Below are 27,525 nucleotides of genomic sequence, written 5' to 3'. Positions count from 1 at the left end.
ACTGCCCCCTGACGAGTCACAACTTATGCAAGGGACGTACCCCTGCCCCCCCCCCCCCCGACGAGTCACAACTGATCCCTGACGAGCCACAAGTGGCCCCCTCTTTTGAACTTGAAGACTTTTTTTTTGCTTGTCAATTCTTTTTCTGGTACGAAATCCTTTTTTTGTGGTTGAAGACCTTTTTTTTGTTGCTTGTCAATTTTTTTGGCGGACGAATTTGCCCCCCCCCCCTTGAAAAATCCTGGGTACGCCAGTGCCCTCATTCCATCTATGATGCCCCTATTCTTTTTGATGCGCACTTCAGTTGATTAATTGCCATTTACAAGCAACAAATGAAAAAGAAAGCGCAAACATCACCTTGGTTTTACGAAACACAATATCATAATCATGTATCATACTACAGTATTAATAATAATCCATTACTGTTCAATGTTTAACATGTTTATTACTCTTTAAACCTAATGAACAAAATTTTTAATAAATAGGTTGGGGTACTTAATCGGGATCTCTTTGTGTGTAGCTCATCAAGCGTCCGACTTGTTATTCTCCCGCTATATCGCAGCGGCTTTAAAAATGACGCTTGGTACTGAAAAGCGTTATTTTCTTGCCATTTTCCTGGTATTTTATGGTAAGTCCTGCAGTTGTATTTCTCACTTTTGTTCAAGAACTTCTTGACCACCGTCTCAGAAAGAAATACGATGGATTCGAATTAAATCCAAAATGCAAGATTGGCAGATCTAAATCCTTGTAGTTAAGCTAATATAGAAAAGGGACATGTAGATCGACTGCATTTTGAGTTTGATTTGAAACTGTTGTAACCCTTGTAAGTCTAGCCTCAGTATTGGGATCGTTCCAGTAGAACCCAGTCATTATCTTTATGTTCAAAAATGTTTGTTCTGTCTTGTTCCAAAAATTACATGACAGCGGGCACCGCAGAAAAAACTATGACTGATATTTGCCTCAAAAAGTCCATAGTAATGAAATTTTTATACAGATTTTGAAAAAGCCGTTTATCTAGTTGGCTATTCGAAGACGCAATCACCTTTGCTATAGTCCACTTAGCCCAGCGCTTCTCAAACGGTGGGCCGCGAGAAGCTCCAGAGGAAGAAAAAAAATGGAGGAAAAACTATCATGACTATAGAATGTTTCACAGACCTGGACCTGTCCGACAGCCCGAATATGTTATGTTTGATCGGTCTACGTGGGTCAAACAAAGCTAAAGCATATTGCTTTATGCATGTTGCAATATGCATACACAGTATGATGTTTCGATCTAACTTTGATGTGAACCTCATCATTTTTGCATGTTGTGTAGAATTTAATTTAGCTAATTGTCGCCCATTTATCGGACCTTTGCGAATGCAGTTAGTACTTGAACTGTTTGTTGTTTTTTTTAAGCAGGTATTTCTGCATTTATTAATAAATCAAAAATTACAAATTTATAACAATGATATAACATCAAACATACATAATGACCAAGTTACAAAGGTGACAATTGTATAGTAGTTAAGTAGATATAGACATAATTCATGTAAACAATAACAAATAAATATTAATGCAGAGGCCAGATATCGTAAGCTCTTTCGAACGTGCTTCAGGGCTTTGTGTTCAAATTTCACGAAAAATTACTGTCATCAAAATGGACCTTTTTTAAAGCGATTTAAAAGAGCGAGGGAGGAAACAAATTGAAAAGTCCCTGAATGTAACTGTAAGAAAATAAGACTCTGAATACATTAAATTTTGATTCTTCATGGCTGGCAGTGATGCAAAACCATAAGCAATGTGTGTCGAATGTTGAAGGTATTCAGTATTCTTGTTATTAAGTTGTTATGTTGTCATGGTTGTATATGTTTAGAAGAGGGGCTCAAAGGCCGGGCTACTAAAGTTATACGCACAAATATGTTCATTATAATCATTGTCTATCTTTGAGTCGAGACAAGTATAGTCATATCGCTTTCTTAAAATTTTGGTAGGTGGGCCTCGAAAAAAATTTGAAAGTCAAAGTGGTCCTCGAGTAAAAAAAGGGTTGAGAAGCGCTGCTTTAGCCCAGAATTCTTTCCGGCACTTGGGGAGGGGGCAGGCAAATGTATTGCTGTACACATGCGTGACCAAATTATTTCCATAAAACATACCCTAAACACGCTTGGATAGTCTTAAAAAGAATAAGCTTTGGAAAATACAACATATACCCTAAATACGTTTGACCCCGCGATTGATTTCTAAGAATATAGGTAGATTTCTAAGAATATAACGTCATAGAATAATTCGATCTCTTTTGAAAAGTAGACCCTCATTCCACGAAGCCTCTACCCTTACAACAAAAAAACATGCACTTTCTGATGCGCAGTCCAGTTGATTACTATTTACAAGCAACGTAGAAAAAAAGTAAGTATCACCTTGGTTTCATTACGAAACACAATACCATAATCATGTATCATACTATTAATGGTATTCCATTGCTGTTCACCGTTTAGCATATCTATTTTCATTTCAACCTAACGAACAAAATGTTTAATAAGTTGGTTGGGGCACTTGGGGTACAAGATAGCTTGTGTGAAAACAGAAAAATCAAAGAAACAGATCAACGAAAGTTTGAGAAAAATCGGACAAATAATGAGAAAGTTATGAGCATTTGAATATTGCGATCACTAATGCTATGGAGATCCTCAAATTGGCAATGCGACAAAGATGTGTGATGTCACTTTTGAACAACTCTCCCCATTACCTTAGTATATATTTCACTTAAATTGCCTCTTTTATCGCAGTCATCTATCAGTAGATTATGTGTTCTTTCTAAAGGAGGGCATGTAATACAGCTATTTAAAGAATACATCATGGATAAAGAGTTTGTATCACCATAAGAAAAAGCAAAAAGAGAAATTTTGAGGGTATTTTATAGTACATCAAAGGGAAAGTTGTTCACATGACATCACACATCCTTGTCACATTGCCAATGGGAGGATCACCATAGCATTAGTGATTGCAATATTCAAATGCTCAGAACTTTCTCATTATTTGTCCGATTTTTCTCAAACTTTCTTTGTTCTTATTCTTGCATTTTTATGTTTCAAAGGTTTCATTTCCCTTTAATCAGGAATTATTTCAGCGTGGCTCACCAACCGTTCGACTTGTTATTCCCGACCTTTCGTTGGAGAACGCGAACGCTTATTTGCGACGGTAGTTGATATTGGAAGAGACGTTTGGGCCCGTCGTCATGGTCGTAAAACTCTGTCCTGCAATTTAAATTGTGTGACATGAGATTTTTTTCGTTTCGCATATGGAACGGAAACATTCAATATGCGTTTCGTGTACAAACTTCTGGTTGCTACTATGGTAACAGCGATATATCCGATTTAGGACGACTTTCCAAAGCCACATTTGGTTCCTCCCAGAGCTCGAGAGGCCGCCCGGGGGGTCCACTTCCATTAAAGAGTGGATACCATGCAGGCGCGACCACGCGTAAAAAGGGAAAGAGTGGGCAAGTACGTTACGTATAGGCCTATGTAACGTTATAAGGGTGTCAAAAACGATATTTAAAATACTGAAAAGGGGGATATGTTTTCAATACTTGTAAGGTTTCACAAGCTAAATACTTGTTAAGAGATGCATTTTCATAATCTGGAAAAGCCTTGCTTCCCTTGTTTAGGGTGCTTTTCGAAACCGCATGGTCATGCCTGGTATCCACTCATCAATGGAAGTGGTCCCCCGGGAATTCGAATCTAATCCCCCATTTCTGGAGAAAGTAAAACATAATGCCCATTACATTGTGTGCTAGAGGCATATCGTTTGTGTAGGAGTAAACAAAAGAAAAAAACCGGAAAAACGGCTGGTACGTGTTCAGATCGACGTATACATGCTTTGTACATAATCAACACATGCGAAATGGTTTCGGCTGGAGAGATGATTTGACACATGGAATCAATTGCCAGAGATCCACCAATAATCCACATTAAATGCAATATCGATTCGATGGACTGTAATGATCCATATCTAAGCCTTAATTCAGTAACCTTTTTCCTCCCTCAATATGTACTCGATTTGTTTGAAAAACCACTTTCTTATCCATGTCATAATCTATTGTAGGTCCTGCATTTCGAATATCTCCAGCCATCAGTCGTAATGTACATGCATGTATGGTGCGGGTGTCGCGGGAAATAATTTTGCACACGAAAAGCAGATCTGTAGGGCCTGTAACCCCCCTGTAACACAAAGCTTAGCATTGATTGTAGAGCAGTTTTCTACGCTTGATTCTATTGACTATAATGTACAATCAATCTTTAAAAATCAAGTGTATGATTAAGCGTTAACTTTTGTGTTAGGGGACCCTAATACTAGCGTCCGTGAGGATTGCGAAAGGTGCCAATTCTCCCGCTATATCGCTGCGGCTTTAAACATGACGCTTGGGACTGGAAAGGGTTATTTTCTTGCCATTTTCCTGGTATTTTGTGGTAAGTCCTGCAGTTATTTCGCACTTTTGTTCAAGAACTTCTTGACCACCGTCTCAGAAAGAAATACGATGGATTCGAATTAAATCCAAATTGCGATATCATGCAAGATCGACAGATCTACTAGCTACTAGTATTATAGAAAAGGGACATTTAGATCGATTGCATTTTGAGTTTGATTTGAAACTGTCGTAACCCTTGTAAGACTAGCCCCAGGATTGGGATCTTTCCAGAAGAATCCTGTCATTATCAATCTTCACCAATATTTGTTCTACTTGTTCCAAACATTACATGACAGCGAGCACCGCAGAAAAAAAAAACTATGACTGATATTTAGCTCGACAAAGTCCATAGTAATGTAATAATGACATGTTTTTTTTTATAAAGCTTTTAGTTGGCTATTCGAAGACGCAATCACCTTTGCTTTAGTCCCGTTAGCCCAAGATGCTTTTTGGCACTGGGGGGGGGGGGGGGGTCAGTCATAAGTATTGCTCTACACATGCGTGACCAAATTATTTCCATAAAACTTACCCTAAACACGCTTGGATAGTCTTGAAAAGAATAAGTTTTGGAGAAAAGAACATACCCTAAATATGTTTGACCCCGCGATTGACCTCTGACCAGTCTTTCAAAACCACCCCTTTTCTTGAATATCGGTGTCTTTGACACTCTTAACGAGTGCACGCGCGCCCCCGTCCAAAAACTGAAAAAACACCAGTTTAAACTTTTTTTTTGGGGGGGGGTCTCCCACATATGTACATTAATATATTTGACCCCCCTCGGGGGGTGTATCTAACCTAAGGATTAAATTCCAAGAGGGTACACATTCATTCCCCCTGATGGGTCGAGCGCAGCAGATATGGAAAAATATCCGAATAACTCAATGAAATATTTTTTATCAACAATATTCCATAAGCGTATAAACCATTTTAAACAATTTTAAACATTTTTTATACCGATTTATTTTGATGTCCAGCTTTTAAAACTTGAGTTTTAATTTTTCTAATTGTTGCATTATTTTCATTTATTGTTATATTAGTTTTCGTTGTTATAATTTTTGTAAACTCATTTTCATTTTTGCATTGTTCACGACCTTGCTGGCTAGCAGTTTTCAGCTGAAAGCAGGCTTTTTAACCGTGATTTTATAAATAAAATGCAAATACGTTTAATTCTTTGAAAAATGATTGCATAAATAATAAATCATCGGGGCTTAGCAACTCAAAAATACACATTATGTATATTGATATTATAATTCTAACCAAACCATAAGCAACAAAACGAACTCAAAACTTAGGATAGATTTCTAAGAATATAACGTCATAGAATAATTTGATCTTTTGAAAAGTAAACCCTCATTCACTAGCGTACCTAAGGGGGGGGCAGACTGCCCCCCTGACGAGTCACAACTTATGCAAGGGACGTACCCCTGCCCCCCCCCCCCCCCGACGAGTCACAACTGATCCCTGACGAGCCACAAGTGGCCCCCTCTTTTGAACTTCAAGACTTTTTTTTTGCTTATCAATCCTTTTTCTGGAAAGAAATCCTTGTTTGTGGTTGAAGACCTTTTTTTTTGCTTGTCAAATTTTTTGGCGGACGAATTTGCCCCCCCCCCCCTTTGAAAAATCCTGGGTACGCCACTGCCCTCATTCCATCCATGATGCCTCTATTCTTTTAGATGCGCACTTCAGCGCACTTCAGTTGATTAATTGCCATTTACAAGCAACAAATGAAAAAGAAAGCGCAAACATCACCTTGGTTTTACGAAACACAATACCATAATCATGTATCATACTACAGTATTAATAATAATCCATAACTGTTCAATGTTTAACATATTTATTCCTCTTCAAACCTAATGAACAAAATTTTTAATAAATAGGTTGGGGTACTTAATCGGGATCTCTTTGAGTGTAGCTCATTAAGCGTCCGACTTGTTATTCTCCCGCTATATCGCAGCGACTTTAAAAATGACGCTCGGTACTGAAAAGGGTTATTTTCTTGCCATTTTCCTGGTATTTTATGGTAAGTCCTGCAGTTGTATTTCTCACTTTTGTTCAAGAACTTCTTGACCACCGTCTCAGAAAGAAATATGATGGATTCGAATTAAATCCAGTTTGATTTGAAACTGTCGTAACCCTTTGTTAGACTGGTCCCAGGATAAGGACCGTTCTAGAAGAATCTAGTCATTATTTGATCTACTTCTTCCAAAGATTACATGACAGCGGGCACTGCAGAAAAAAAACTATGACTGATATTTAGCTGGAGAAAGTCCATAGTAATGTAATTTTTATACAGATTTTGAAAAAGCCGTTTAATCTAGTTGGCTATTCGAAGACGCAATCACCTTTGCTTTAGTCCCTTTAGCCCAGCTCGAGAGGACTGAAGAAAAAAAAATGGAGGAAAAACTATCATGACTATAGCATGTTTCACAGACCTGGGGGCCGTTTCATAAAGCTGATCGTAAGTTAAGAGCGACATTAAGAACGACTGGTGATCCTTTCTTACGCGCTAAACCATCGCCAATGAATCTACTGTTTACCACAAGAAATGATCAAAAGTCGTTCTTAAAGTCGCTCTTAACTTACGAACAGCTTTATGAAACACCCACCAGGACCTGTCCGACAGCCCGAATATGTTATGTTTGATCGCTCTACGTGGGTCAAACAAAGCTAAAGCATATTGCTTTATGCATGTTGCAATATGCATACACAGTATGATGGTTTCGATCTAACTTTGATGTGAACCGCATCATTTTTGCATATTGTGTAGAATCTAATTTAGTTAATTGTCGCCCATTTATCAGACCTTTGTGAATGCAGTTAGTACTTGAACCGTTTGTTGTTTTTTTAAAGCAGGTATTTCTGCATTTATTAATAAATAAAAAATTACAAATTTATAACAATGATATAACATCAAACATACATAATCACCAAGTTACAAAGGTGACAATTGTATAGTAGTTAAGTAGATATAGACATAATTCATGTAAACAATAACAAATAAATATAAATGCAGAGGCCAGCTATCGTAAGCTCTTTCGAACGTGCTTCAGGGCTTTGTGTTCAAATTTCACGAAAAATTACTTTCATCAAAATGGACCTTTTTTAAGGCGATTTAAAAGAGCGAGGGAGGAATCAAATTGAAAAGTCCCTGAATGTAACTAAGAAAATATGACCCTGAATACCATAAATTTGGATTCATCATGACTGGCAGTGATGCAAAACCATATGCAATGTGTGTCGAATGTTGAAGGTATTTAGTATTCTTGTTATTAAGTTGTTATGTTGTCATGGTTGTATATGTTTGGAGGAGGGGCTCAAAGGCCGGGCTACTGAAAGTTATACGCACAAATATGTTCATTATATAATCATTGTCTATCTTTGAGTCGAGACAAGTAGTCATATCGCTTTCTTAAAATTTTGGTAGGTGGGCCTCGAAAAAAATTTGAAAGTCAAAGTGGTCCTCGAGTAAAAAAAGGTTGAGAAGCGCTGCTTTAGCCCAGAATTCTTTCCGGCACTTGGGGAGGGGGGGGCAGTCAAAATGTATTGCTGTACACATGCGTGACCAAATTATTTCCATAAAACATACCCTAAACACGCTTGGATAGTCTTAAAAAGAATAAGCTTTGGGAAAAACAACATACCCTTAATACGTTTGACCCCGCGATTGATTTCTAAGAATATAGGTAGATTTCTAAGAATATAACGTCATAGAATAATTCGATCTCTTTTGAAAAGTAGACCCTCATTCCACGAAGCCTCTACCCTTACAACAAAAAACATGCACTTTCTGATGCGCAGTCCAGTTGATTACTATTTAAAATCAACGTAGGAAAAAAAGTTAGTATCACCTTGGTTTCATTACGAAACACAATACCATAATCATGTATCATACTATTAATTGTATTCCATTGCTGTTCACCGTTTAACATATCTATTTCCATTTCAACCTAATGAACAAAATGTTTAAAAATTTGGTTGGGGCCCTTGGGGTACTTAATCAGGAATTATTTCAGCGTGGCTCACCAACTGTTCGACTTGTTATTCCCGACCTTTCTTTGGAGAACGCGAACGCTTATTTGCGACGGTAGTTGATTTTGGAAGAGACTTTTGGGCCCGTCGTCATGGTCGTAAAACTCTGTCCTGCAATTAAAATTGTGTGACATGAGATTTTTTTCGTTTCGCATCTGGAACGGAAACATTCAATCTGCGTTTCGTGTGCAAACTTCTGGTTGCTGCTATGATAACAGCGATATATCCGATTTAGGACGACTTTCCAAAGCCACATTTGGTTCCTCCCAGAGCGCGAGAGGCCGCCCGGGGGGTCCACTTCCATTAAAGAGTGGATACCAGGCGCGACCACGCGTAAAAAGGGAAAGAGTGGGGAAGTACGTTACGTATAGGCCTATGTAACGTTATAAGGGTGTCAAAAGCGATGTTTAAAATACTGAAAAGGAGGATATGTTTTCAATACTTGTAGGGTTTCACAAGCTAAATACTTGTTAAGAGATGCATTTTCATAATCTGGAAAAGCCTTGCTTCCCTTGTTTAGGGTGCTTTTCGAAACCGCATGGTCGTGCCTGGTATCCACTTATCAATGGAAGTGTTCCCTCCAGAAATTCGAATCTAATCTCCATTTCTGGGGAAAGTAAAACATAATGCCCATTACATTGTGTGCTAGAGGCATATCGTTTGTGTAGGAGTAAACAAAAGAAAAAAACCCGGAAATTCGGCTGGTACGTGTTCAGATCGACGTATACATGCTGTGTACATAATCAACGCATGCGAAATGGTTTCGGCTGGAGAGATGATTTGACCCATGGAATCAATTGCCAGAGATCCACCAATAATCCACATGAAATGCAATATCGATTCGATGGACTGTAATGATCTATGTCTAAGCCTTATTCAGTAACCTTTTCCTCACTCAATATGTACTCGATTTGTTTAAAAAACCACTTTCTTATCCATGTCATAATCTATTGTAGGTCCTGCATTTCGAATATCTCCAGCCATTAGTCGTAATGTACATGCATGTATGGTGCGGGTGTCGCGGGAAATAATTTTGCACACGAAAAGCAGATCTGTCGGGCCTGTAACCCCCCTGTAACACAAAGCTTAGCATTGATTGTAGAGCAGTTTTCTACGCTTGATTCTATTGACTATAATGTACAATCAATCTTTAAAAATCAAGGGTATGATTAAGCGTCCGTGAGGATTGCGAAATGTGGCAATTCTCCCGCTATATCGCAGCGGCTTTAAACATGACGCTTGGGACTGGAAAGGGTTATTTTCTTGCCATTTTCCTGGTATTTTGTGGTAAGTCCTGCAGTTATTTCTCACTTTTGTTCAAGAACTTCTTGACCACCGTCTCAGAAAGAAATACGATGGATTCGAATTGAATCCAAAGTGCGATATCATGCAAGATCGACAGATCTACTAGCTACTAGTATTATAGAAAAGGGACATTTAGATCGATTGCATTTTGAGTTTGATTTGAAACTGTCGTAACCCTTGTAAGACTAGCCCCAGGATTGGAATCGTTCCAGAAGAATCCTGTCATTATCAATCTTTACCAATATTTGTTGTACTTGTTCCAAAAATAACATGACAGCGAGCACCGCAGAAAAAAAAACTATGACTGATATTTAGCTCGAGGAAATTCATAGTAATGTAATCATGGTAATAATGACATGTTTTTTATAAAGCTTTTAGTTGGCTATTCGAAGACGCAATCACCTTTGCTCTAGTCCCTTTAGCCCAATATTCTTTCCGGCACCTTGGGGGGGGGGGCAGTCATATGTATTGCTCTACACATGCGTGACCAAATTATTTCCATAAAACTTACCCTAAACACGCTTGGATAGTCTTGAAAAGAATAAGCTTTGGAAAAAACAACATACCCTAAATATATTTGACCCCGCGATTGACCACTGACCAGTCTTTCAAAACCACCCCTTTTCTTGAATATCGGTGTCTTTGACACTCTTAACGCAGCAAACGCGCGCCCCCGTCCAAAAACTGAAAAAACACCAGTTTAAACTTTTTTTTTTTTTTTTTTTGGGGGGGTCCCACATATGTACAACAATATATTTAACCCCCCTCGGGGGTGCATCTAACTTAAGGATTAAATTCCAAGAGGGTACACATTCATTCCCCCTGATGGGTCGAGCGCAGCAGATACGGAAAAATATCCGAATAACTCAATGAAATATTTTTTATCAACAATATTCCATAAGCGTATAAACCATTTTAAACAATTTTTAACATTTTTTTACCGATTTATTTTGATGGCCAGCTTTTAAAACTTGAGTTTTATTTTTTTCTAATTGTTGCATTATTTTCATGCATTGTTATATTAGTTTTCGTTGTTATTATTTCTGTAAACTCATTTTAATTTTTGTATCATTGTGCATTGTTCACGACCTTGCTGACTAGCAGTTTTCAGCTGAAAGCAGGCTTTTTAACCGTGATTTTATAAATAAAATGCAAATACGTTTAATTTGAAAAATGATTGCATGAATAATAAATCATCGGGGCTTAGCAACTCAAAAATACATTTAATATTATGCATATTGATATTATACTTTTAACCAAACCATAAGGTACAAAACTAACTCAAAACTTAGGATAGATTTCTAAGAATATAACGTCATAGAATAATTTGATCTCTTGAAAAGTAAACCCTCATTCACTAGCGTACCTAGGGGGGGGGGGGGGCAGACTGCCCCCTGACGAGTCACAACTTATGCAAGGGACGTACCCCTGCCCCCCCCCCCCCCGACGAGTCACAACTGATCCCTGAAGAGCCACAAGTGGCCCCCTCTTTTGAACTTCAAGACTTTTTTTTGGCTTATCAATTCTTTTTCTGGAAAGAAATCCTTGTTTGTGGTTGAAGACCTTTTTTTTTGCTTGTCAAACTTTTTGGCGGACGAATTTGCCCCCCCCCCTTTGAAAAATCCTGGGTACGCCACTGCCCTCATTCCATCCATGATGCCCCAATTCTTTTTGATGCGCACTTCAGTTGATTAATTGCCATTTACAAGCAACAAATGAAAAAGAAAGCGCAAACATCACCTTGGTTTTATGAAACACAATACCATAATCATGTATCATACTACAATATTAATAATAATCCATTACTGTTCAATGTTAAACATATTTATTCCCCTTCCTACCTTATGAACAAAAATTTTAATAAATAGGTTGGGGTACTTCATCGGGATCTCTTTGTGTGTAGCTCATTAAGCGTCCGACTTGTTATTCTCCCGCTATATCGCAGCGGCTTCAAAGGTCAAGTCCACCCCTGAAAATGTTGATTTGAATCAATTGAGAAAAATCCCGCTGAAAATTTCATCAAAATCGAATGTAAAACAAGAATGTTATGGAATTTTAAAGTTTCGCTTATTTTTCACAAAATAGTTATATGCACAAGTCAGCAACATGCAAATGAGAGAGTCGATGATGTCCCTCACTTACTATGTATTTTTTTTTTTTTTATTGTTTGAATTACACAATATTTCAATTTTAACAAATTTGACAATAGGGACCAACTTGATTGAACCATAAAATGTTAAAACTATGGTAATTCCACATGTTCAGAGAGAAACAAAACTTTCTTTCACATGACAAAAAGGGGAAAATTATAATAATTCATATTTCATATAATAAAATACAGACGAAATAGTGAGTGGATGACATCATCAATTCCCTCATTTGCATACAGACCAGGATGTGCATATATAACACTGTTTTATAAAATTAAGCGAAATTAAAAAATGTCATAACTTTTTTAGTTTACATCCGATTTTGATGAAATTTTCAGCTAGCGTTGTGCTTGTTGGATTTTTCTCTTTATTCAAAACAACTTTTTGTTGGGGTGGACTTGTCCTTTAAAAATGACGCTTGGGACTGAAAAGCGTTATTTTCTTGCCATTTTCCTGGTATTTTATGGTAAGTCCTGCAGTTTTATTTCTCACTTTTGTTCAAGAACTTCTTGACCACCGTCTCAGAAAGAAATACGATGGATTCGAATTAAATCCAAATTGCGATATCATGCAAGATCGACAGATCTACTAGCTACTAGTATTATAGATAAGGGACATTTAGATCGATTGCATTTATAGTTTGATTTGAAACTGTTGTAACCCTTGTAAGACTAGCCCAAGTATTGGGATCGTTCCAGTAGAACCCAGTCATTATCAATCTTCATTACATGACAGCGGGCACCGCAGAAAAAAACCTATGACTGATATTTAGCTCGGGAAAGTCCATAGTAATGTAATAATGACATAATTTTTATAAAGCTTTTAAAAAAGCCGTTTATCTAGTTGGCTATTCGAAGACGCAATCACCTTTGCTTTAGTCCCTTTATAGCCCAAGATTCTTTCCGGCACTTGGGGGATGGGGCAGTCAAATGTGTTGCTGTACACATGCGTGACCAAATTATACCCATAAAGCATACCCTAAATACGTTTGACCCCGCGATTGACCACTGACCAGTCTTTCAAAACCACCCTTTTCTTGAATATCGGTGACACTCTTAACGAGTGCACGCGCGCCCCCGTCCAAAAGTGAAAAAACCCACCAGTTTAAACGCGTTTTTTTTTTTTTTTTTTTTTTTTTTTTTTTTTTTTTTGGGGGGGGGGGGGGATCCCGCATATGTACAGCAATCTTTTTGACCGCCCGGGGGGTGTATCTAACTTAAGAATTAAATTCCAAGCGGGTATACATTCATCCCCCCCCCCATGGGTCGAGCGCAGCTAATATGGAAAAATATCCTAATAACTCAATGACATTATTGATCAACAATATTCCATATGCGTATAAACATTTTTAACAATTTTAAACAATTTTTTACCGATTTATTTTGATGTCCAGCTTTTATTGTCGCCTCCGTAGCTGATGGGATTCCGGAGGAATGCCCCTTTACGTCACTATCCTGTGGTTTCTCTGTCTTGGACAATGGTGACACCATCCAACTGGTTCCGAAGAGAGTATCCGATGAAGACATTCGGTTGCCACCTGAGTTCGATCGGGTTCTCACTCACAAACTGATTTGTAAACAGCCAGGTATTTTTTTATCGAATAATAATAATAATATTACCAACAACAATCATAATAATATAATAGCAATAATAATAATAATAGTATCATATTTTGATGATGATGATGACTGGGGTCGTAAAAGTTGTTGCTGGTGTTGGTGGTGGAGATGCTGGTGCATGGAGATGGTGATGATGATTACATTGATGATATCGATGATGGTGATGATGATGATATTGATGGTGATGATGATGATGATGGTGATGGTGATGATGACGATGCTGATGATTATGATGATGATTATGGTGATTATGATTATGTTGGTGATTATGATGATGATGATCAGCATCATCATCAAAATCACCAACATCATGTGGTGGTAATGATGATGGTGATGGTGATAATTTTGATTCAGATGGTAATAATGATGATGGTGATGGTGATGATGACAACCTAACTGGAGATCAGACAATGGTGTATGGGCTCCAATTAATAAGATTAAATTGCAAAAGTAATCGATACTGACGTAGACCAAGTGGCAATTTACCAGAATGGCAATCAATTGGTTCTTATTCACAAATGTGATAATTTTAAAAATCAGTGAGATATTTTTTAATTCCTCATGAAACTTAATTACCCAATGATAATTAAGAAAAAAAAATGGATAGCCATCGATCGCGATAGAAAAGAATACACTTTTAAAAAGGTAGGGCAAAAAAGGGTCCAAATTGGGTAATAAAACTAATAATTGGGAAATAAATTTGCTCAATTGGACAATAATTGCCCAGCATAGATATATATTTTTTTACCAACATGCATGAAAGATATGAAACAGATTCGTCCAAAATCCTTTGGCAATATATATATTTTTTATCTATACAGAGACAGACTATTATTAAAATCAATTTTAAATCTCTACCACAACTTGCACTAATGTTTCTTGTTCTTTAGAGGCAGATGGGGAGCAAGATTTCGAAAATCGGCCTAAACTGCATATTCCAATTGTAGGGAAAGTTGAGGACCAGGTCATGAGCAGGGACCTGGGAACGATTTTTTCAGTGGGGGTGCTAAAATCTCTCTCCTCAAAGGTGGGGGGGGGGCACAATTGAATTTTCCATTGTTCGTTTATACACACACACACCCACCCACCCTCACACAAACACACCCTCACACATATTCATATATATGACAGTCACTTCTTAGCTTTATTCTTATAAAAGAACCTAAATATATAATCAGATAAATCGAGCGCGAAGCGCGAGCTATTTTTTTTTTTTTTTGGGGGGGGGGTTTCATGTATTTTGTCCTGAAAATTTAACATTTTAGCAATGTTTGTGGTCCTGAACAAGATGCGTATGTAACAAATAATAACTGCGAGCGCGATCGGCGCGAGCAGATATTTTTAATATACGCTCTGGCCTGATCGAAAGGGACCTGTCATAAGGACTGTTTGCAGTTACCCATGAAGACGATTCATATATCGACAATCAAATAATGCGAGAGCGAAGCGCGAGCTAAAAAAATGACATGCCGACCTAAATACTGGACATTCTAAGCACTTTTCTAATCATGAACAGGATAGGTATATAACTATACAATTGATGCGAGCGCAAAGCGGTAGCCGAAACAAAATTGAGATTTCAGACCTAAAAATTGGACATTATTCATGTTTTGTAAATCAAGAAAAAAATGGGTAATTGGATATATTCCGTATTAATAATTCGAGCGCGAGCAGAAAATGTAATATGGTATGAACAGATAAAGAAAAATCAGATAAACAAAAGAATAAAGATTTGATCAAAATCAGACAAGGAATATCGAAGTTATTGCATTGCCGATGAAACAGTTTCAGGCATGTCTTCGTTAATATTCGATGAGCAAACTTATGATGTCATATCCCCCACTTCTTCTTTTGTATTTTATAATGTAAAATTAGATTTATTCAATATTTTCCCTTCAAGAACCGAAACAATTGAATTGAAAACTGATTTAGTCCAGTAGATATTCTTTGCTGCAACTGTTTTTCATTATAAGGGAGACATATCATTCACACTGGTATGAAAAAAATGAAATAATTTTAATTCCATGTAATAACATAAGAAAAAGGATAGTGGGGATGTGACATCATCAACCCACCTTATAAATATTCATGACGACATGCATATCACCGTTTTCACAAAATATTGTTTAACTTTGAAATTAAATAACTTAGCCATTTGTTTATTATTGTTTATTTGATAAAATGTATTTGAAATAAATATTTTCAGCCCGGAGTACCCCCAAAACAAGCTGCGTATCTGAATAAACATGCGTGCGCGTGTTTAGATTTAGACCTAGTATCTGGACATTCTAAGTACATTTCATTTTATTATAAAAAATCAATAATGCGAGCGCGAAGCGCGAGCAGAAAATAATTGATATTCCGATCTGACAAATGGTGAATTTAAACGCTATCTCAAGTACTGTGTCGGACAATTCTGAAGGGGGAGGTTTCTACAAAAGGTCGTTCATTTTCATTACAATTCTGTCATTTATCATAACTACACCTGTACCAGATTTCCAGGAGGTGGTGCCTAAGGAAACACACGCAGCACCCCCGATCCCCATGGCAATGGAACAGAGCGAAAAAGACTGTAAAATTTGATTTCGATTGTCTGACTTGTAATTGTTTATACAAAACACGGTTGTTCGGGCGCGCGCACACTTGATTCGACATAAACCTGGAAGTTTCAAGTCCAACCGCACCCATGTCCCTCCAATAGAGATATAAATTTATTACTAGTTTGCTAGTATCTCTATGGTCCCTCCCTGCTATCGAGGAGCTTGATCTGTTGTTTAAGTCGCGTTAGGAGGGATACATGTTATTGGAATATGTGAAAGACAGTAGTAAATGATCTGTGATTGTCGGATGTGATAATTATGTACATTATAACATATTTAAAAAAATACAGGGGGAACCTGATTTCGTGGGGGTGCTGTCTATGGAAAATAATACACGCAGCACCCCCAGGAAAATTTCTGGGGGTGCTTCAGCACCCCCAGCACCCCCGGTTCCCAGATCCCTGGTCATGAGCCCACATATTTAGAAAACCCAGAGTAATAATCGTAACGAATTGAGGACAATTGATTACATTTCGAGCTTGGCACCCCAAAATATACCTTTTGATAAAGACCCCTAAAAATCCAACAATTAAAGATTGCGAAATGTAATTTTTTTTTAACTCACCCGCAGATTGCCTGTCATCACCTTGTCTGAATGGAGGTAGCTGTGTGGAGACACTTGATGGATTTGAGTGCAGCTGCCGGTCGGGATATTATGGACCGGTTTGTGGTAGGTCTATAATTGTAGCTGATCCGGAGATCAGGGGAAGGGCGGGAAGCACCCCATTCGTGGGAGATCCGCCAATTTTTTTTGTATAGGCCAAAGAAAGAAGTAACTGAAATTCTGTTCTGGAGACTAGGCATAACGACCTTTTTAAAGTCAGATTCTTGGGAAGGAAATGATTTGTCGATTCGACCAATATTGAGGTTGAAAACTTCTGGTTTTGGGAAGATTGGGAGGAGAATTTCGGAAATCGGTATAAAATGAATACGCCAGTGGTTTTTGTGGGTTTTTTAAAATTAATTTATTTATTTAATATTTTTTGGGGTGGGGCAGGCCATAGGCGGCGGAACCGGGGGGACGGGGGGAGGACGTGTCCACCCCTAAATTTTTCGTTGATGACCTTTTTTTTTTTTTTTTTTTGCTTGTCAAATTTTTTTGTCGGCCTCCCCCTAAAATTTGATAATATGTAACCTTTTTTTGGCTTGTCAAAATTTTTTGGTGGTCCCCCCTAAATTTTTAGACTTCCGCCGCCAATGGGGCAGGCAAGGCGATGCACCCTATATTTATCAATCCCTAGTAATCACCGGTTCTGACTCTCTCCTTTAAGACTGAAGGAGGTATGTTCGGGTCCCAGCCATGGCGTTATTTCAAGCACCTTTCCATAGTATTTCATCCGTTTTCTGAAGACTTTTGCCTGGTGCCATGCATGCATGTGATTAGTTGATATCTCAAGGACTCTGACTGACCAGCCTTCACCGTTTCTTTCAAACTTAATTAGCCTGGACTTGTCCAGATTCTTGGATCTATTTTCGAGGGAGCTGTTACGGCTACTTCTCTGAGACGGCTATATTCGAGACGGCCCTATCGAATTGTCGTGGCGTTAAAATATCCGGAACACGAGCAAACATACTGTCCATTCACAGCCGGGAAGAATTGAATTTTATTTGGAACATGGAAGGGGTATGTATTTTTGACTGATAAATCAATTGGAATACATTTGCTGGCAAGGACTGGTTTCCCCGCAAATTGTTTTGATCGGGAAAGAGGTTTGACTTTGCAGCCTAATGGCGTTCCCGAGACTTCTTTATAAAGCCCTATCTTGTTAAAAAACCCAATTTCAAAGCGCAAAATGACAATATATATATATATATATAGAAACAAATGAAGACTTAATAGAAACGCCGTGAGGAGACATAATCTTCCAAATTTTCGGTCATAGACCTTCTTCAGGGATGAATTTATTAAATCCAAAACAGGTTGCATCATGTGGTGATGATACCAACGCGCAATAAATATATATATATATATATATATACGTGTACTGTATCAAAGCAATAGCTTTGATCCAGCTGAGGCATGGCGGCTTGTCATTGTTCAAAACCCACCTTCACCCGACAAAGGAAATTATAATTGGTATGGTGTCGAAAATCTGTCTATCTGACGGTCAATTGGATCGGGGTCGCCCTAGCCACTAACCCGTCTCTGTGGTCTAGTGGTTAAGGCACCGGCGTTCAAAGCTGGGGGCCCGGGTTCGATTCCCGGCAGGGACATTTTTTCGGCATCACCAATTTTTCCAAAAAGGGTAGATAGCTCTGGGGAACCTTGATTTAAGCTACGCCTACCATTGTTCTCTTCATCCATTTTCTTTCACACAATATATATATATAAATATATATATATATATATATAAAAACCTCTCAAAAAAGTTTGGAAATCTGTGTTTGGCCATTATTTCTCCCTACTCCCAATTTTAAACAATGCATATATTACATCAATCGAAAGATAATTTAATTCTCTTTTAAATGATACCATGCGTGTTATGATCATGTCATCACGAAAAGAGCAGGATTCAAATGTGTTGGATGAGGTCTGAATTGAAAAGCTGCAAAACGAGCAAAAATGGTTTGGAAATCTGAGTATGACCATTCCTTTCTCCCAACTCCCAATATTGCACAATGCATATTTGATATCATTCAAAAAATCATTTAATTTTCTTTAAGATGATACCATGCTTGTTATGATCATGCCATCACGAAAAGAGCAGGATTCAAAAGTGTTGGATGAGGTCTGAATCGAAAAGCTGCAAAACGAGCAGAAATAGTCATGAAGGGTCAATACAGAACATGGTTCTTTTGTCTGTGTCAGTAGAGATGAAAATCCATTCAAACCAAGCCCCTGCTTCTGTAGTGATGGTTTGTGTCGTTGCTTGAAATACCCATGCATGTTTGTTTGTTATGTTTTTGCTTGTGCAGAGGTGTGTTTGATTCCATGTTAATGTTGATGTTAAGGTGCATGAAAACAATTGAAAGAAATTACTGAAAAACTCACTCATGATCATCACCACGGAAAAAAGAACAGTGACTTTCAATATTGCGTCATTTTGCAACTTTTTAATTTTGACCTTGCCCCACATTTTAAGGCACTGCACCTCCATGTGAACCGTAATCATATCATGTAGGGTATCATCTTAAAGAAAATTAAATGCTCTATTCATTGATATTAATTACACATTGATTTTCACTAAAACCGAAGAGGGATTATCGATCAAAGTCAGATTTCCAAACTTTTTTTGAGGAGTTTATATATATATATATATTGTATCCCTGAGGAAGACGTATGTTTAACGTCGAAAATTTGGAATTCAAAATAAACTGTTGGAACAAAGTACAATGCATTACCACTTTGCCTCATTAATATATATATATATATATATATATATGTATATATATATATATATATATATATATATATATATATATATATATATATATATATACATGTATATATATATATATATATAAATAATATATATATATATTTTTTTTTTAAATATATATATATATATCAAAATTGTTTTATTAGGGCCTGTGCTCTAACCACGTTTGTGCTTTGAAGTTACGGCAATATTACGTAGGAATGATATGAAAGATGTCTTGCCAAAGCTTCTGAGCCAATAAAAACCTGGGATTTCATTGGTATTGTTATTACTGATAACCGTCATGAAACATCCTCCTGCGGCCCGTTTCATAAAGGACCTGCAACTGTTGTAACTTTGCCATAATGGCAACTACCATGGTATAACAGGGCTCAGCTATATAGCAGCCAATCATAATCAAGGTTTCCATGGTAGTTGCCGAAATGACAAAGTTACAACAGTTGTAAGTCCTTTATGAAACGGGCCACAGGAGGATGTTTCATGACGGTTATCGGTAATAACAATACCAATGAAATTCCAGGTTTTGATTGGCTCAGAAGCTTTTGTTTAATGTCACCCGCAACGTTCGGCACGTGCATAATGGGACACTAACTTTGAACGATTTTTGTGATAAATACGGCGAGCATGTTGTTGGAAAATTGGTTATATCTCCAGAAAATGCACGTATATGCAGCTAAATTTGGTATCAATGTAAAGCATGAACTATAACAAAGACCGCCATGGTATTTATAGCGCAGCAATCGGCAGCAATTTGTAAAAGAAATGCTCATGAAAAAAAATATTGCTAAAACCCCCATTGTCAAATGGTTTCGTCCAGAATTACCTCTGAAGGGATTATCATTTTATCTTGAAAATCTTCGATCACTTAAAACAATCATTCATCAAAGAGCACCGTGAATTGGAAATACATTAAGCAATCCAATTTGTTAAAACAGTGAAATATCTAAAACGTGTCATTTACACATGCGGTACTGGCCGTAAAGAGTCATTTTCCGGTAATATTGAATGAAATGGGCAACTAATAATCAAAGCGCGCTTTGATTATTAGTTGCGCAAATACAAGCTCTAAGCCCCGCCGCGGCGGGGCTTAGAGCTTGTATTTGCGCACATCTAATGCACTTTATGACGTGACGTATGCCACAATTATCTATCAGCATAATTATGAGCGACATTTTACTGACCATCGTTGTCGATTGATAAAGAGTACCGAAGTGTGACGTCTGTTGCCATGGTTTCATGGCGGGCTGGTTTTAAATAGAGTCGCAACTGACGATCGTCTGTACACGTTGGCTCATCTGAAAAATAGTTTGCAAGCGATCAAATTCCGTTAGCAGCCATTTTCTCCTATGAGAAACACACACTTTTATTCGGTGGGTTCATTTATGTAGAACCCGGCTGCCATGACACCACGGCAACTGACGTCATCGCTTCGGTACTCTATATAGCGCTGTCCATCTCGGGCGGGTACGTGGACGAAAGTTGAAACAACCAGTACGAGTGGATGGTAATCTTACAGTTAGGTTCCTAGCTCTCTAGGTCCCCTCTCTCTTAAGCCCCTTTCACAATTGACGTACGACTATTTGCGACCTTTTGGTCGTGCGACAGGCTGCAACAGGCATCAATCGCTAGTCATCTCATAAGATCGCACAGAGGCTTTCACAGTTGCAACAGCTGTCGCACAACAAAAACAACCAGTAAACCTCGTTGCACGAGTAAGTCGCATATGCTCTTATTGTGCTCGTGCGATCACATGCGAGTGTTGCACGAGGGATTGCGAGTGGAACGGTCGCATACATGCGACTGAAACGGTAGTGCAATGTTGTAAGCCGTTGCGATCGGTCTTGCAACAGTCTTATAGCCCATATTATTATCGCAACCAGTCGCAAGACAGGTCTCTGTACATGTAGGTCGCTTGCACATGTGCAAGTGTTGCACGACCTCCAGTCAAGTAAATGCGACTACTTAGTTGTGCCACCTCTCGCACCAAGTCGTACAACGTTGAACAACACTCGCACGATGATCGCCCGACCGATGGTACGACCCGGGTACGGCCTGATGCGAGTGAATCGATCGTATTTGATCGCGTTCGGATTTTGAACATGTTCAAAGTTCAGATGTGACCAGTCACGACCACCTCGAGTTCGTGCGACCGTCTACAACGACTGCGAGTGCTCGCAAGACACCAAGAGATCGATCGTGCAACAACAAGAAAAAACTGTTGCAGGCGGTCGTAAACTGGTCGGACGTCAATTGTGAAAGGGGCTGAATGGTCGCATACATGCGAATGCAACGGTAGTGGAATGTAGTAAGCCGTAATTTCGATCGGTCTTGCAACAGTCTCATATTATCGCACCCAGTCGCAAGACTGGTCTCTGTAGGTCTCCAGCACTTGTGCAAGTGTTGTACGACCTCCACTCGACTAAATGCGACTATACTTAGTTGTGCCACCTCTCGCACCAAGTCGTACAACGTTGAACAACACTCACACGATGATCGCCCGACCGATGGTACGACCTGTTGCGAGTGAATCAATCGTATTTGATCGCGTTTGGATTTTGAACATGTTCAAAGTTCAGATGCGACCAGTCACGATCACCTCCGACCACCTCGAGTTTGTGCGATCGTCTACAACGACTGCGAGTGCTCGCAAGACACCAAGAGATCGATCGTGCAACAACAAGAAAAAACTGTTGCAAGTGGTCGTAAACAGGTCGTACGTCAATTGTGAAAGGGGCTTTAGTTAACCCCAATTCCAAAATGTGATCATAACGACTATTCTTTATATACATATATTTTTTCAGATAAACCCTTCCGTGTGGTTAGGACGCCGTCAACCGGGCGGAGGATCTTTCGTAACGTGGACGGATGGCTCACCAGTGGACTTCACCAATTGGGCTCCAGGCCAACCCGATACTGACAAACAATGTGTCGGCATGGACATGGATGACGGCAAATGGCTTACTAGGAAGTGCAGTGCCTATGCGAGAAGTTATTTCTGCAAGATCGATATCACCCTGTAATCGATTAATGACATATTTTGACATAGTCAAATCAAATCAGTTCGACGTAAAATGTTATAATAAACAAATATATCAGGCTTTGAGAAAGTATAGTGGAATTATTTATCCGAGGCTGGTCTGGCAATTACTATTTTTCCCGAGGGGCAAAGCCCCGAGGGAAATATAGTAGTTTTGCCAGTCCAACCGAGGATTAATAATTCCCACTATGCTTTCGAATGAAACGCCTGATATATTTGTTTTATATCCTACTTTTAATAATTTATAACCAAAATATATGCGCTGAGCTTGCAAATTCCGGTTACTTGCGTTGAATTACCTACTTTTCTCCGAGCCACCGCGCTCAGCGGAACGCAGATTAGTGCCTGCGCCGACGCATCGCTGGACTTGCCCGGGAGAGAGAGCGCGCTATACGCTAGCCAGTGCGCACTATCTATATTTTATGTTACTCGAAAAAAAAACCGTGTTATATATTAACCAAAACAAGTTGATGTAGAAGAAATTCTCTGAGAGCTTCAAAGAATAACGAAAAAACAAGGTTTGAAGTTTGGGCACACTGAAACATAACTTTCAGTCAAACTTACAAGCAGTAAAAAATTGCGCACAGAAAACTCTGGATCTTATCTTTTATTTAACATTCCAACCTCGCATTTTGACAGTATGAAGAAGAAGAATTGCTCTTTCAGATAAACTAAATTTGCATTTATTTACGTTTGAAGACGAAGTTATTACCGAGAACTTTCTTTGGCGACTTAATTATCGTTGGTTTTAGGGTGACTGGTCACATAGAACAAGTAGTAGTAGCTTTAGCGCATAGTCCCTAGTTTTCCGCTTTCTAAAATGCAAATTCAGTGTCCTTCGGCTTTCTTGACATCAAATAGTCCATGTTCTTCGATTTCTAACAATCATATCCCGTGTTCTCCTGCGTTCCAACGCTAGTATTGTTCTTATGGGCAGCATTAATGAGACATTTTTTCGCAATCGCGGCAGACGCTTTCTATAACACAGGGTATCTTTTGTCAAAAGCCCTTCATAACAAAGCAGTCTTTGTCGAAAATCGGTGAATCAAAACAGCAGTGTTGTCCTAGAGACCGTTTCATGAAAGTTGTCAGCAATGACAAGTTGTCTTTCTCCGACAGTTACCATAGTAACAGTCTTAGGCCAGTGCCACTCAGCCAATCAAAACCAAATATTTTATTGAAATTGTCAGCACTGACAATTTAGTCAGTGCTTACAGCTGTCATTAAATGCCTACCTGGGGGCCGTTTCAAAAGGCTGTTCCTAAGTTAAGAGTGATTTTGAGAACGCCTGCATGGTGAACCTTTCGTACGCGTGCAACCATCGCCAATGAACATTTTGGTCTATACCACTTACCACAAGAAAGGATCACAAGTAGTTCTTAAAGTCACTCTAAACTTACGAACAGCTTTATGAAACGATCTCCTGGAAAAACGACAAGGGCCTATTTGAATTGTTTTCGTCCGGTCCGAATCTAAGACGATGTGCTGTTGCGGTTCATCAATTCTTCGACAATGACTTCTAATCTGTCCATTGTGACTTGAGGGGCTTTTTCAATAGATTTAACGTTCCAGAAAGCGTCCGCGAAGTGGATGCGAGAATACGCTATTACTTGTAATCCGCCGAAATAATGCAAACATAATTTTTGTAAGCAATTATTACAATTAAATAAAGTTGCAAATATATATATGTAGTGAAAATCATTGTCATTATCAATAAAATTTAATATAACTTAATTGAACAAACAGATTCAGGTACGCATGATGAAGATTTGCAGTGGTAATTACACATTTAAAGTGACACGCAATGAACGGAGGATAGAAAAAAGGGAAAGATGGCGAAGAGAGAGAGAAAGAATAAAGACTAGGGAGAAAGAGAGTGAAAAGAAGAAGAGAAAAGAGACTTCAAGAAAGATGAGTTGTTTGAAGGTTGTTTCTGCCCTTTAGCGCTATTTAGAGTTTTAACATGCATCAATTATTTTCAAACAACTTAATAATTTATTGAAACTCAATATTTCAGGAATATGCAAATAAATACCTGTCCGTTCTTAAAAAAAAAAAAAAAAAGAACTATTTTTAGGCCAAAGAATGGTTACCATTTTGTCATATATATCTCTAGATATACAGTTTATAAATTCTGGGCTGACATCAAATATTTTGCTAACTTCATTTTTCAGTTCCACTCAATGCTCCGCAGCATATATTCAATTAAAAAAATCAGAGTAAACTTCACTGTAACCTGGGTCCCGTAACCATGGTAACACGAAGGTTGGTGATTAATCGTATGCTTGATTTTCATGATTGATTGTACATTGTAGACAATGCAATCAATTGTAGAGATATTCTTTAACAATGATTGCTAAGCTTTTTGTTATGGGCCCAAGGAGGTCTTTACTCATTTCACAAAATAACGTTTGTGATGTTTGTGAGGCTTGCATGAGAAATTCAATTTTTGGGGGGCATACATTTGACTTTTACGGCCTGCCCTCTTATGAACATGTTTGTAAATCTGTCATCTTTTTTTAAATCACGGTGAGCTGAAAAATGTCTTTTTACTGATTTTGTACTTTTTATTATGTTTTATTGAAGAAATTGGTGGAATACTGACTATTATGGTACGTTTTGTGTATCTTTTCAGGGTAAATATAAAATTGTCCGTATTTAAATACAGGATCGTATGAAGACATCGAAATACACAGAATGTAATTTATGTATACACCAGGCAGAAAATTAATTCATATTTTCCAACAAAATGTTATGTATGTATATTAAGATAAACAGGTGTGACCACCATTTTCTGTATTCTTCAACAATAACTCTTTTATAGTTCTACTGGACTCCTAACCTAACTGATCCTCTTTCGTAAACATATTTTTTATTGTTCAAATTAGAGGATACATGGGCAATGTCTGTATCTCTTGGTCAGTCTAATGGCGGTTTCGAGGGAAGGGGTAAATATCAAATGGTCATTTTAGGTCTCATCACACCTTATTGATTGACACCTCTCGTATTTGACTGATTTGTTTAAAAAAAGAATTACAGCTCCTTCAATCAGCCCCTTTTGATAAAAGCAAGAAAGTGCAAATACAAATAATGATTAGAATAATACTTCACTATTAAAGGCAAGCTTTTTCCCCAATGTTTGTTCTAAACATCAATTTCTCAATAATTGTTGGACTCCTGTTCACATGATTCTAGATGTGTTATTCCTATGACAGCCTGTAACAAGCAATTATTTTTGTCAATTTTCTTCATTAATATCTATATCTGTCTATGGTTGGTACACCCTAAATTTGTCTGATGTTCCATGCCACACACGTGGCTTGCCATAATTAAGTGTGAATTTGTTCCTTTCAACCCCCCCCCTCCCCTTCTCTCTTATCCGCCTATATTTTACCTGTCTGCAGTGTGATATATTAACATGCATTTTAATGGACCACTTTATTTAAGGCCTCTTCTGTAAATCTTAACATGCGATTATCTCTGATATAATCAGAACCATTCATTTAGATGATATGTTGGGCAAACCTCTGGCAAACATTAGGGTCGTGATTTGAATTCAATGTAGTAGAAGCTTGCCAGGGCTCTTATCAAATGTGGAGTATTTCATGAAGCAAGTTGTCATTGATTTTCTTTGACTGATTTGCTCTTAGCCAATCAGGTGCAAGCGTTTCAGTAGCTTATAACAGTTTTTAGTGGAAATAATGACCATTTGTTTCATGAAATACTCCCCTGATAATGTAGGGGAGAAAGAGCTTTTGTATATTATGTGAATCAGTTGACAATCTGCGAAACTGTAACTCGCTGTTTGCTGCCCTCTATTGGCTTCTTATGGTGTAATTAAGTATGTAGCAGCACTACGGCAAGATTTCTTTGTAAAGTTGCATTACTGTATAGATGGTATTTAAAGTCATTTGTACGTTATCTCAACAATCTGTTTTTGAGTTGGTGATGTTTCTGTTTCTGCATTGTGTGAAAGGAGTACCCCATGCTGTGAATGCACATGATATTTGACTGAATAGTGTAATTGTCCATCTGAAAAAGCACTGAAAATTTCATCAAAATAAATTTGATGATGATGGAGATGATTGTGATGGTGATGATGATGGTGATGATTATGATGATGATGGTGATGGGGATTATGTTGATGATTATGAAGATTGTGATGATGATGGTGATGGCAATGATTATTGTTATAATTATGGTGATGATCACGACGATGCTGGTGAAGCTGATGGCGATGGTGGTGGTAATGGTAATGATTATGATGATGGTGATCATGGAGATGATGGTGATGGTTGTGATGATGGTTGTGATGATCGTGATGATGATGATGGTTGTGATGTTGATGATGGTGGTGGTGATGATCACGACGATGCTGGTGAAGATGATGGCGATTATGGTGATTATGATGGTGGCGGTGGTGGTGATGGTGATGGCAATGATTTTAGTTATAACTATGATGATGATTTGGTAATCATTGTCGGTGGTGATTATGCTGAATGATGATGGTGGTGATGATAATGGTGATGATGGTGGTGATGATCAATGGATCATGGTGATGATGATTTTATGATGATGCAACGTTCGGTCTATAACTATATTAAATTGTGTTCTGACGCTCAATTCATCTCCGTTTGGTCTCATTCCATTACATTAGCAATGATCGTTAAAAAAACGGTTGAAAAAAATTGGTTGAAAAGTGACTTACGTACGGTTGCGGAGTAACGTGTCATAAGAGAGTCTTGCATGTAAACTTTAACGTTGACCTGAAAATGACCTTTGACCTTACCATGTGACCTCTGACTGCAGCATAACATGCAGGTCCCCCAAGTCCATCTACCATCCAAGTTTGCATGGTTGAAAAGTGACTTACGGTTATGGAGTTATGTGTCATAAGGTTTGTGACAGACGGACGACATTTGGATCCCTAAGTCTCGCCTTTACCTCTGGTGGGCGAG

The 27,525-nt window shown here is 38.2% G+C and overlaps 1 protein-coding gene across 2 annotated transcripts; it reads left to right on the top strand.

The window, feature by feature from the left end:
• The first annotated feature begins 511 nt into the window (after positions 1-511).
• On the top strand, positions 512-26,497 carry LOC135155498 (brevican core protein-like). Of its 2 annotated transcripts, none has more exons than XM_064104671.1 (5): positions 512-628; positions 13,325-13,516; positions 16,722-16,820; positions 17,593-17,774; positions 22,332-26,497. In XM_064104671.1, the coding sequence occupies exons 1-5, from the start codon at positions 574-576 to the stop codon at positions 22,548-22,550; spliced, it is 747 nt and encodes a 248-aa protein (XP_063960741.1). In that variant the 5' UTR covers positions 512-573; the 3' UTR covers positions 22,551-26,497. The 2 variants fall into 2 exon arrangements, with proteins under 2 accessions (XP_063960741.1, XP_063960740.1); XM_064104670.1 differs by lacking the exon at positions 512-628 and adding an exon at positions 9,684-9,763.
• The last annotated feature ends 1,028 nt before the right edge of the window (positions 26,498-27,525 follow it).

The sequence above is a fragment of the Lytechinus pictus genome, chromosome 9, assembly GCF_037042905.1.
Source record: "Lytechinus pictus isolate F3 Inbred chromosome 9, Lp3.0, whole genome shotgun sequence".
NCBI classification, from domain to species: domain Eukaryota; kingdom Metazoa; phylum Echinodermata; class Echinoidea; order Temnopleuroida; family Toxopneustidae; genus Lytechinus; species Lytechinus pictus.
The sequence above is the reverse complement of the archived record's forward strand: the minus strand, read 5'-3'. Positions and strand labels throughout refer to the sequence as shown.

Bases quoted from the DNA above. Each gene is read 5' to 3' on its own strand.
- LOC135155498 (XM_064104671.1), top strand. From the start codon at position 574: ATGACGCTTGGTACTGAAAAGCGTTATTTTCTTGCCATTTTCCTGGTA. The intron at 629-13,324 runs GTAAGTCCTGCA...TTTGATGTCCAG, and splicing joins CATTTTCCTGGTATTTTATG to CTTTTATTGTCGCCTCCGTA. The intron at 17,775-22,331 runs GTATGTATTTTT...ATATTTTTTCAG, and splicing joins TTATTTGGAACATGGAAGGG to ATAAACCCTTCCGTGTGGTT.